Source organism: Oncorhynchus mykiss, chromosome 6 (assembly GCF_013265735.2).
Source record: "Oncorhynchus mykiss isolate Arlee chromosome 6, USDA_OmykA_1.1, whole genome shotgun sequence".
Taxonomy (NCBI): Eukaryota; Metazoa; Chordata; class Actinopteri; order Salmoniformes; family Salmonidae; genus Oncorhynchus; species Oncorhynchus mykiss.
The window spans coordinates 90,939,698-90,951,689 of record NC_048570.1 but is presented as its reverse complement, the minus strand read 5'-3'; the positions used below and the strand labels follow the sequence as shown (position 1 = coordinate 90,951,689).

At 38.8% G+C, this 11,992-nt stretch overlaps 1 protein-coding gene across 2 annotated transcripts; it reads left to right on the top strand.

Annotated features, from left to right (window-relative positions):
• The first annotated feature begins 567 nt into the window (after positions 1 to 567).
• On the top strand, positions 568 to 8,898 carry LOC110527014 (LIM domain only protein 7-like). 2 transcript variants are annotated; one of them, XM_036981502.1, is made up of 3 exons: positions 568 to 665; positions 4,431 to 4,523; positions 7,114 to 8,898. In XM_036981502.1, exons 2-3 carry the CDS (start codon positions 4,435 to 4,437, stop codon positions 8,627 to 8,629), a joined length of 1,605 nt encoding a protein of 534 aa, XP_036837397.1. In that variant the 5' UTR covers positions 568 to 665; positions 4,431 to 4,434; the 3' UTR covers positions 8,630 to 8,898. The 2 variants fall into 2 exon arrangements, with proteins under 2 accessions (XP_036837397.1, XP_036837396.1); XM_036981501.1 differs by lacking the exon at positions 568 to 665 and having other exon boundaries at positions 4,262 to 4,523.
• Positions 8,899 to 11,992: the final 3,094 nt, after the last annotated feature.

Here is an 11,992-nt window from a genome sequence, read left to right as displayed (position 1 = left end):
TGTGGCTCTGTGAGTAGTTTTGTGTTCTTGTGAAGTGTGATGTATGTGGCTCTGTGAGTAGTTTTGTGTTCTTGTGAAGTGTGATGTATGTGGCTCTGTGAGTAGTTTTGTGTTCTTGTGAAGTGTGATGTATGTGGCTCTGTGAGTAGTTTTGTGTTCTTGTGAAGTGTGATGTATGTGGCTCTGTGAGTAGTTTTGTGTTCTTGTGAAGTGTGATGTATGTGGCTCTGTGAGTAGTTTTGTGTTCTTGTGAAGTGTGATGTATGTGGCTCTGTGAGTAGTGTTGTGTTCTTGTGAAGTGTGATGTATGTGGCTCTGTGAGTAGTTTTGTGTTCTTGTGAAGTGTGATGTATGTGGCTCTGTGAGTAGTTTTGTGTGAAACCTGAAGACTAGGCTTTAGCTCGGCAGGCTAACAGAGACACGCAGGACATCCAGGGTTTCTCGTCAGTCATAAAGTCCATAAAGGATATTGTTTGAATGATTAAGCAGGGACCTTCGTGTGTGTGTGTGTGTAAAACTGCACACTTTATTGCTTTGCAGGGACAAAGTCCCAAAACCCCGTTTTATCAGAAAACATTCATAGTGAAAGTTAGAAAAGAACAAGCCACGGAAAGCAAGAGCAAGTGACACAATTCTGTCGGGTAAAATTAGGAGGCTTCTCTCAGGTATGTATGTGATCAGTGATTGGACATTGACAGTTACGGTACCTGTAGGCTGTTTTATGACCTTTCACCTTTCTGGTTCAATGAAAAGTGAACCTCTTCAGAGGTTTAACTGCAGATGGATTTGCTTATCTGCCAGTTCTTTTCTTATTGATCATAATGTGATTGTTCATAAATATGTTTCAGTTAATCAAAATAGAAAACATGTCAGTTAACATACTGTATGTTTGTGACTATTACTACAATTTCTTAGTAATGTTATAGTTTATAATAGGTGTGTCTGTATCATGTCTCTTAGTAATGTTATAGTTTATAATAGGTGTGTCTGTATCATGTCTCTTAATGTTATAGTTTATAATAGGTATGTCTGTATCATGTCTCTTAATGTTATAGTTTATAATAGGTGTGTCTGTATCATGTCTCTTAATGTTATAGTTTATAATAGGTGTGTCTGTATCATGTCTCTTAGTAATGTTATAGTGTATAATAGGTGTGTCTGTATCATGTCTCTTAGTAATGTTATAGTTTATAATAGGTGTGTCTGTATCATGTCTCTTAATGTTATAGTTTATAATAGGTGTGTCTGTATCATGTCTCTTAATGTTATAGTTTATAATAGGTATGTCTGTATCATGTCTCTTAGTAATGTTATAGTGTATAATAGGTGTGTCTGTATCATGTCTCTTAGTAATGTTATAGTTTATAATAGGTGTGTCTGTATCATGTCTCTTAGTAATGTTATAGTTTATAATAGGTGTGTCTGTATCATGTCTATTAGTAATGTTATAGTGTATAATAGGTGTGTCTGTATCATGTCTCTTAGTAATGTTATAGTGTATAATAGGTGTGTCTGTATCATGTCTCTTAGTAATGTTATAGTTTATAATAGGTGTGTCTGTATCATGTCTATTAGTAATGTTATAGTGTATAATAGGTGTGTCTGTATCATGTCTCTTAGTAATGTTATAGTTTATAATAGGTGTGTCTGTATCATGTCTCTTAATGTTATAGTTTATAATAGGTGTGTCTGTATCATGTCTCTTAGTAATGTTATAGTTTATAATAGGTGTGTCTGTATCATGTCTCTTAATGTTATAGTTTCTAATAGGTGTGTCTGTATCATGTCTCTTAATGTTATAGTTTATAATAGGTGTGTCTGTATCATGTCTCTTAGTAATGTTATAGTTTATAATAGGTGTGTCTGTATCATGTCTCTTAATGTTATAGTTTATAATAGGTGTGTCTGTATCATGTCTCTTAGTAATGTTATAGTGTATAATAGGTGTGTCTGTATCATGTCTCTTAATGTTATAGTGTGTAATAGGTGTGTCTGTATCATGTCTCTTAGTAATGTTATAGTGTATAATAGGTGTGTCTGTATCATGTCTCTTAGTAATGTTATAGTTTATAATAGGTGTGTCTGTATCATGTCTCTTAATGTTATAGTTTATAATAGGTGTGTCTGTATCATGTCTCTTAATGTTATAGTTTATAATAGGTGTGTCTGTATCATGTCTCTTAATGTTATAGTGTATAATAGGTGTGTCTGTATCATGTCTCTTAGTAATGTTATAGTTTATAATAGGTGTGTCTGTATCATGTCTCTTAATGTTATAGTGTATAATAGGTGTGTCTGTATCATGTCTCTTAATGTTATAGTTTATAATAGGTATGTCTGTATCATGTCTCTTAATGTTATAGTTTATAATAGGTATGTCTGTATCATGTCTTTTAATGTTATAGTTTATAATAGGTGTGTCTGTATCATGTCTCTTAATGTTATAGTTTATAATAGGTGTGTCTGTATCATGTCTCTTAATGTTATAGTTTATAATAGGTATGTCTGTATCATGTCTCTTAATGTTATAGTTTATAATAGGTATGTCTGTATCATGTCTCTTAATGTTATAGTTTATAATAGGTGTGTCTGTATCATGTCTCTTAATGTTATAGTTTATAATAGGTGTGTCATGTCCTAGGAGGCTGGTGCTGCAGTGACTTAATCTGTGTTGTTGGTCTGGTGTTATCTCCATTCACAGGGTCTAAAGGTTTCACATTGCTATATGGTCTATGGCAGTTACAAATAATGGCATTATTATGCAGTCAATTTCTTATAATTGGTCCCAATAGCTCTTTCTCAGATCTTCATTCAGTTAGATGTATTGAAGAAGGGTTTAATTTATATATTTTATACTAATTCTTTAGTCTGTGTATATTTTTTCACCTTTCAACTCTTATTGGTGGGTCGCGACTCAACAGACACCTCAGTTGGTGGGTCGCGACTCAACAGACACCTCAGTTGGTGGGTCGCGACTCAACAGACATCTCAGTTGGTGGGTCGCGACTCAACAGACACCTCAGTTGGTGGGTCGCGACTCAACAGACACCTCAGTTGGTGGGTCGCGACTCAACAGACACCTCAGTTGGTGGGTCACGACTCAACAGACACCTCAGTTGGTGGGTCGCGACTCAACAGACACCTCAGTTGGTGGGTCACGACTCAACAGACACCTCAGTTGGTGGGTCGCGACTCAACAGACACCGCAGTTGGTGGGTCGCGACTCAACAGACACCTCAGTTGGTGGGTCGTGACCCAGTTGGTGGGTCACGAAGCAAAATATGTGAGAACTCCTACATAGACTACAATCTGAAACCTTTAGGTGGTTCATTACGCATCTTGTACTGTCTCTGTGTTGTTATAATAGGTGTCTGTGTACTGTCTCTCTGTGTTGTTATAATAGGTGTCTGTGTACTGTCTCTCTGTGTTGTTATAATAGGTGTCTGTGTACTGTCTCTCTGTGTTGTTATAATAGGTGTCTGTGTACTGTCTCTCTGTGTTGTTATAATAGGTGTCTGTGTACTGTCTCTCTGTGTTGTTATAATAGGTGTCTGTGTACTGTCTCTCTGTGTTGTTATAATAGGTGTCTGTGTACTGTCTCTCTGTGTTGTTATAATAGGTGTCTGTGTACTGTCTCTCTGTGTTGTTATAATAGGTGTCTGTGTACTGTCTCTCTGTGTTGTTATAATAGGTGTCTGTGTACTGTCTCTCTGTGTTGTTATAATAGGTGTCTGTGTACTGTCTCTCTGTGTTGTTATAGGACTATAATAGGTGTCTGTGTACTGTCTCTCTGTGTTGTTATAGGACTATAATAGGTGTCTGTGTACTGTCTCTCTGTATTGTTATAATAGGTGTCTGTGTACTGTCTCTCTGTGTTGTTATAGGACTATAATAGGTGTCTGTGTACGGTCTCTCTGTGTTGTTATAATAGGTGTCTGTATACTGTCTCTCTGTGTTGTTATAGGACTATAATAGGTGTCTGTGTACTGTCTCTCTGTGTTGTTATAATAGGTGTCTGTGTATTGTCTCTCTGTGTTGTTATAGGACTATAATAGGTGTCTGTGTACTGTCTCTCTGTGTTGTTATAGGACTATAATAGGTGTCTGTGTACTGTCTCTCTGTGTTGTTATAGGACTATAATAGGTGTCTGTATACTGTCTCTCTGTGTTGTTATAGGACTATAATAGGTGTCTGTATACTGTCTCTGTGTTGTTATAGGACTATAATAGGTGTCTGTATACTGTCTCTCTGTGTTGTTATAATAGGTGTCTGTGTACTGTCTCTCTGTATTGTTATAATAGGTGTCTGTGTACTGTCTCGATGTGTTGTTATAGGACTATAATACATGTCAGTTAAGAACAAATTCTTATTTACAATGACGACTCTCTGATGCTGAGAGTTTCTCTCTTTTGGTTTTCTGTTCCCTCCAGTTGTATGTCAGTAACATCAATGAAGAGTGACCATTCAATGGATTCCCCTCGTTATTTCAAAGAGAGAGAAAAGGTCTCTCAGCCAAAAGCAGAGTAAGACCCTCTATTCTACCTTCTAAAACAGAGAAACTACAAGGATGCTACTGCTTTACCTCATTATAATAACATATTAAAGGATGCTACTGCTTTACCTCATTATAATAAAATATTAAAGGATGCTACTGCTTTACCTCATTATAATAAAATATTAAAGGATGCTACTGCTTTACCAGCGTATAATAAAATACTAAAGGATGCTACTGCTTTACCAGCGTATAATAAAATACTAAAGGATGCTACTGCTTTACCTCATTATAATAAAATATTAAAGGATGCTACTGCTTTACCAGCGTATAATAAAATACTAAAGGATGCTACTGCTTTACCTCATTATAATAAAATATTAAAGGATGCTACTGCTTTACCTCATTATAATAAAATATTAAAGGATGCTACTGCTTTACCTCATTATAATAACATATTAAAGGATGCTACTGCTTTACCTCATTATAATAAAATATTAAAGGATGCTACTGCTTTACCTCATTATAATAAAATATTAAAGGATGCTACTGCTTTACCTCATTATAATAAAATATTAAAGGATGCTACTGCTTTACCTCATTATAATAAAATATTAAAGGATGCTACTGCTTTACCTCATTATAATAACATATTAAAGGATGCTACTGCTTTACCTCATTATAATAAAATATTAAAGGATGCTACTGCTTTACCTCATTATAATAAAATATTAAAGGATGCTACTGCTTTACCTCATTATAATAACATATTAAAGGATGCTACTGCTTTACCTCATTATAATAACATATTAAAGGATGCTACTGCTTTACCTCATTATAATAAAATATTAAAGGATGCTACTGCTTTACCTCATTATAATAAAATATTAAAGGATGCTACTGCTTTACCAGCGTATAATAAAATACTAAAGGATGCTACTGCTTTACCTCATTATAATAACATATTAAAGGATGCTACTGCTTTACCTCCATATAATAAAATATTAAAGGATGCTACTGCTTTACCTTATTATAATAAAATATTAAAGGATGCTACTGCTTTACCTCATTATAATAACATATTAAAGGATGCTACTGCTTTACCTCATTATAATAAAATATTAAAGGATGCTACTGCTTTACCTCATTATAATAACATATTAAAGGATGCTACTGCTTTACCAACGTATATTAAAATATTAAAGGATGCTACTGCTTTACCTCATTATAATAAAATATTAAAGGATGCTACTGCTTTACCAGCGTATAATAAAATACTAAAGGATGCTACTGCTTTACCTCATTATAATAAAATATTAAAGGATGCTACTGCTTTACCAGCGTATAATAAAATATTAAAGGATGCTACTGCTTTACCTCATTATAATAAATATTAAAGGATGCTACTGCTTTACCTCATAATAAAATATTAAAGGATGCTACTGCTTTACCTCATTATAATAAAATATTAAAGGATGCTACTGCTTTACCTCATTATAATAACATATTAAAGGATGCTACTGCTTTACCTCATTATAATAAAATATTAAAGGATGCTACTGCTTTACCTCATTATAATAAATATTAAAGGATGCTACTGCTTTACCTCATTATAATAAAATATTAAAGGATGCTACTGCTTTACCTCATTATAATAACATATTAAAGGATGCTACTGCTTTACCAGCCTATAATAAATATTAAAGGATGCTACTGCTTTACCTCATTATAATAAAATATTAAAGGATGCTACTGCTTTACCTCATTATAATAAATATTAAAGGATGCTACTGCTTTACCTCATTATAATAAAATATTAAAGGATGCTACTGCTTTACCTCATTATAATAAAATATTAAAGGATGCTACTGCTTTACCTTCATATAATAAAATATTAAAGGATGCTACTGCTTTACCAGCCTATAATAAATATTAAAGGGGGTGTCCACATACTTTTTTATATACTGTATAGTGTACATTTCTCCAACAACTAGGAACGTTGAAGTATGACTCTAAACTTCTCTGCTGTTTTGTTCCCGTAGCTACCACGGTTAGCAGAGTGAAGTGCACCCCAGCACATGCGCAGATTCTCTGTGTGATTGTGTGAGACCAAAGTCTTGCATCGTCTCAATGGCCGATTTTGGGCGGATCACTTTTGTCAAGTCTTTCAAAGTGTTTTCCATTCTGGGGATAAAAATTGTCTGACTGAATGTCGAATTGATGAACTTGACAAAAAAAATAATGTGATCTAAGATCATGAAGTGTCGACTGCAAGTTTCTGCAGTTGCGCTTCAACTTCATCCTGTTGCATTGTGGGAGGACCATGTAGTTGATAGAATGTGTAGTAAATCTAACAATGTTTTATTGATTCATGTAGTTGATAGAATGTGTAGTAAATCTAACAGGTGTTTTTATTGATTCATGTAGGTGATAGAATGTGTAGTAAATCTAACAGATGTTTTTATTGATTCATGTAGGTGATAGAATGTGTAGTAAATCTAACAGATGTTTTTATTGATTCATGTAGGTGATAGAATGTGTAGTAAATCTAACAATGTTTTATTGATTCATGTATTTGATTAGTATGTCATTCCTCTTTTCTTTTCCCAATCAATAACCAGACCAGGAGAACCATGTGACATCTGCTCTGAACGCAAAGCCATGAAGCTTTGTCTGACCTGCTCTGTCTACTACTGTGAGAAACACATTAGGAAGCACTTCATAATACAAGCACTGAGGAGACACGTCATGGTGGATGTCACTGAAGAAGTCGTACTACAGAGAAACACCTCGGAGAAGAAGAGGAGAGAGGAGCAGGAGGAAGAGGGAAGGAGACAGGGACAGGAGGAGGGGCTGAGGTGGCAGACGAGGAAGGAGGACTTTAGGGAAGAGGAGAGGGGGCACCAGGAGGCTGGGGAACAACAGTGCAGAGAGAAGGAGAGGAAGAGAGAGCGAGAGAAGGAGAGGGAGAAAGAGAGGGAGAAGCAGCAGCAATCGATAGGGGACTCCTATGGCTATACTGGCCAGGTCCAGCCTGAGACATCCAGGTTAGACAGGGCAAAGTCCAAATCCATTCCTGAGCTGGACCATGTGGAGAAACCAGAGATCAACGTGACTAGCAGTGATGGGCTGGGTGAGGCATCATGGATAAAGGGCCAGCAGAACCTGCCCAAGGCGCAGCTGGAGAGGCAGCAGAACCTGCCCAAGGTGCAGCTGGAGAGGCAGCAGATCCTGCCCAAGGCGCAGCTGGAGAGGCAGCAGATCCTGCCCAAGGCGCAGCTGGAGAGGCAGCAGATCCTGCCCAAGGCGCAGCTGGAGAGGCAGCAGATCCTGCCCAAGGCGCAGCTGGAGAGGCAGCAGAACCTGCAGGTGAAAAAGAGAGTCAGACTACGCAACGACGACAGCTGGATCCGCCAGTGTTCCACCAGCAAGCCTCCTGCCGCCGGACTCATCAGGAAAGGCAAGTCTCTCGACAACCTGGACATCTGCTCTTCCTGGCACTCGTCGTGGACACCGGAGAGCACCTCCTCCATCCTCAACTACAGTTGGCCTCACTCTGCCCTCAACAGCTACATCGGCCGGGTCGGAGGTCATTCCGGCTCAGCCACTATGTCCTCTCTCTCCATGAGCTCCCTCAGAGGAGCCGGGTTTGGAAGCCCCAAGTCCCAGTCATTCCTATCCGTGCATGAAAGCAGCAGGACAGTGAGTAGCAAGGAAATGTGTACGTTGTGTGGCACGGCGCTGGTCAAGGGAGCCGCCATGGTCATCGAGTCCCTGGGGCTCGTTTATCATTTGATGTGTTTCAAGTGCATCAACTGTAAGTCCGAGCTGCTGGGCGCATCGGAGGTCGGAGCGGAGGTCAGAATACGGAACCGACGCCTCTTCTGTGACTCCTGCTACGTGACTGAAAAGTGGACAGTCAACCTCCGTGAGAAACGAGTCAAAAGATTTTCAGAAGTAAAGCAAGATACACCAGCAGTGTTGTTTCCAAAGGGAGCAAATGAAACACAGTGGGCAGAACAAGGAGTTTCAAGTGAAGTTTTATTGTCACATGCACAGGATCAAGCAGGTCTAACACAGTACAGTGAAACGTTAACTTGTGAACTCTTTCCCAACGATGCACAAGGAAGCCAGTGAGAAAGAAATAAAAACAGGACATGAGAGAAGAAACATGAGGATGCTGTTATATACAGGTCTGATATACAGGTCTGGTATACAGGTCTGATATACAGGTCTGATATACAGGTCTAATATACAGGTCTAATATACAGGTCTAATATACAGGTCTAATATACAGGTCTGATATACAGGTCTGATATACAGGTCTAATATACAGGTCTAATATACAGGTCTAATATGCAGGTCTGATATACAGGTCTGATATACAGGTCTGGTATACAGGTCTGATATACAGGTCTAATATACAGGTCTGATATACAGGTCTGGTATACAGGTCTGATATACAGGTCTAATATACAGGTCTAATATACAGGTCTAATATACAGGTCTGATATACAGGTCTGATATACAGGTCTGATATACAGGTCTGGTATACAGGTCTGGTATACAGGTCTGATATACAGGTCTGATATACAGGTCTGGTATACAGGTCTGATATACAGGTCTGATATACAGGTCTGATATACAGGTCTGGTATACAGGTCTGATATACAGGTCTGATATACAGGTCTGATATACAGGTCTGATATACAGGTCTAATATACAGGTCTGATATACAGGTCTGGTATACAGGTCTGATATACAGGTCTAATATACAGGTCTGATATACAGGTCTGATATACAGGTCTGGTATACAGGTCTGATATACAGGTCTGATATACAGGTCTAATATACAGGTCTGATATACAGGTCTAATATACAGGTCTGATATACAGGTCTGATATACAGGTCTAATATACAGGTCTGATATACAGGTCTGATATACAGGTCTGATATACAGGTCGTCTGATATACAGGTCTGATATACAGGTCTGGTATACAGGTCTAATATACAGGTCTGATATACAGGTCTGATATACAGGTCTGGTATACAGGTCTGATATACAGGTCTGATATACAGGTCTGATATACAGGTCGTCTGATATACAGGTCTGATATACAGGTCTGGTATACAGGTCTAATATACAGGTCTGATATACAGGTCGTCTGATATACAGGTCTGATATACAGGTCTGGTATACAGGTCTGATATACAGGTCTGATATACAGGTCTGATATACAGGTCGTCTGATATACAGGTCTGATATACAGGTCTGGTATACAGGTCTGATATACAGGTCTGGTATACAGGTCTGATATACAGGTCTGATATACAGGTCTGATATACAGGTCTGATATACAGGTCTGATATACAGGTCGTCTGATATACAGGTCTGATATACAGGTCGTCTGATATACAGGTCTGATATACAGGTCTGATATACAGGTCTGGTATACAGGTCTGATATACAGGTCTGATATACAGGTCTGATATACACGTCTGATATACAGGTCTGGTATACAGGTCTGGTATACAGGTCTGGTATACAGGTCTGATATACAGGTCTGATATACAGGTCTGATATACAGGTCTGATATACAGGTCTGATATACAGGTCTGGTATACAGGTCTGATATACAGGTCTGATATACAGGTCTAATATACAGGTCTAATATACAGGTCTAATATACAGGTCTAATATACAGGTCTGATATACAGGTCTGATATACAGGTCCGGTATACAGGTCTGATATACAGGTCTGGTATACAGGTCTGATATACAGGTCTGGTATACAGGTCTGATATACAGGTCTGATATACAGGTCTGATATACAGGTCTGATATACAGGTCTGATATACAGGTCGTCTGATATACAGGTCTGATAAACAGGTCGTCTGATATACAGGTCTGATATACAGGTCGTCTGATATACAGGTCTGATATACAGGTCTGATATACTGGTCTGATATACAGGTCTAATATACAGGTCGTCTGGTATACAGGTCTGATATACAGGTCTGATATACAGGTCTGATATACAGGTCCGATATACAGGTCCGATATACAGGTCTGATATACAGGTCTGATATACAGGTCTGATATACAGGTCTGATATACAGGTCCGGTATACAGGTCTGATATACAGGTCTGGTATACAGGTCTGATATACAGGTCTGGTATACAGGTCTGATATACAGGTCTGATATACAGGTCTGATATACAGGTCTGATATACAGGTCTGATATACAGGTCGTCTGATATACAGGTCTGATAAACAGGTCGTCTGATATACAGGTCTGATATACAGGTCGTCTGATATACAGGTCTGATATACAGGTCTGATATACTGGTCTGATATACAGGTCTAATATACAGGTCGTCTGGTATACAGGTCTGATATACAGGTCCGATATACAGGTCCGATATACAGGTCCGATATACAGGTCCGATATACAGGTCCGATATACAGGTCCGATATACAGGTCCGATATACAGGTCCGATATACAGGTCTGATATACAGGTCTGATATACAGGTCTAATATGACCTGAGAATAGGCATAGAGTGAGTGCAGATAGTCTGCGGTAAAGAGGAAGGGCATTGGTAGTTATATATTCAACAGTTTTATGGCCTGGGGAAAGAAGCTACACTGAACTAAAATAAAAACACAACAAGTAAAGTTCTGGTCCCATGTTTCATGAGCTGAAATAAAAGATCCCAGAAATGTTCTACACGCGCAGAAAGCTTACTTCTCTGAAATGTTGTGCACAAATGTGTTTACATCCCTGTTAGTGAGCATCTCTCACTTCGCCAAGATAATCCATCCACCTGACAGGTGTGGCATATCAAGAAGCTGATTAAACAGCATGATCATTACACAGGTGCACCTTGTACAGGGGACAATAAAAGGCCAGTCTAGACATCTGTGGCATTGTGTTGTGTGACAAAACTACTACAACTTTTAAAGTTGAGGGAGTGTGCAATTGGTATGCTGACTGCAGGAATGTCCACCAGAGCTGTTGGCAGAGTTTCATGTTACTTTCTCTACCATAAACTGCCTCCAATGTCGTTTTAGAGAATTTGGCAGTACATCCAACCGCCCTCATATCCGCAGACCACGTGTATGGCGTTGTGTGGGAGAGCGGTTTGCTGATGTCAACGTTGTGAACAGAGTGCCCCATGGTGGCAGTGGGGTTATGGTATGGGCAGGCATTAAACTACAGACCACGTGTATGGCGTTGTGTGGGAGAGCGGTTTGCTGATGTCAATGTTGTGAACAGAGTGCCCCATGGTGTCAATGTTGTGAACAGAGTGCCCCATGGTGTCAATGTTGTGAACAGAGTGCCCCATGGTGTCAATGTTGTGAACAGAGTGCCCCATGGTGGCAGTGTATTTCGGAGCCCGTTGGTCCACGACTCGATGCTCCGGTACCGCCTGCCGGACAGGAGCAGATAGAACATTCCATGGCTCAGGCGGCTGGAGTCCTTGGCAGTTTTTCG

Coding starts and splice junctions, on each gene's coding strand:
- LOC110527014 (XM_036981501.1), top strand. CDS start 4,390: ATGCTGAGAGTTTCTCTCTTTTGGTTTTCTGTTCCCTCCAGTTGTATG. Junction 4,524..7,113: donor GTCTCTCAGCCAAAAGCAGA/GTAAGACCCTCT, acceptor ATCAATAACCAG/ACCAGGAGAACCATGTGACA.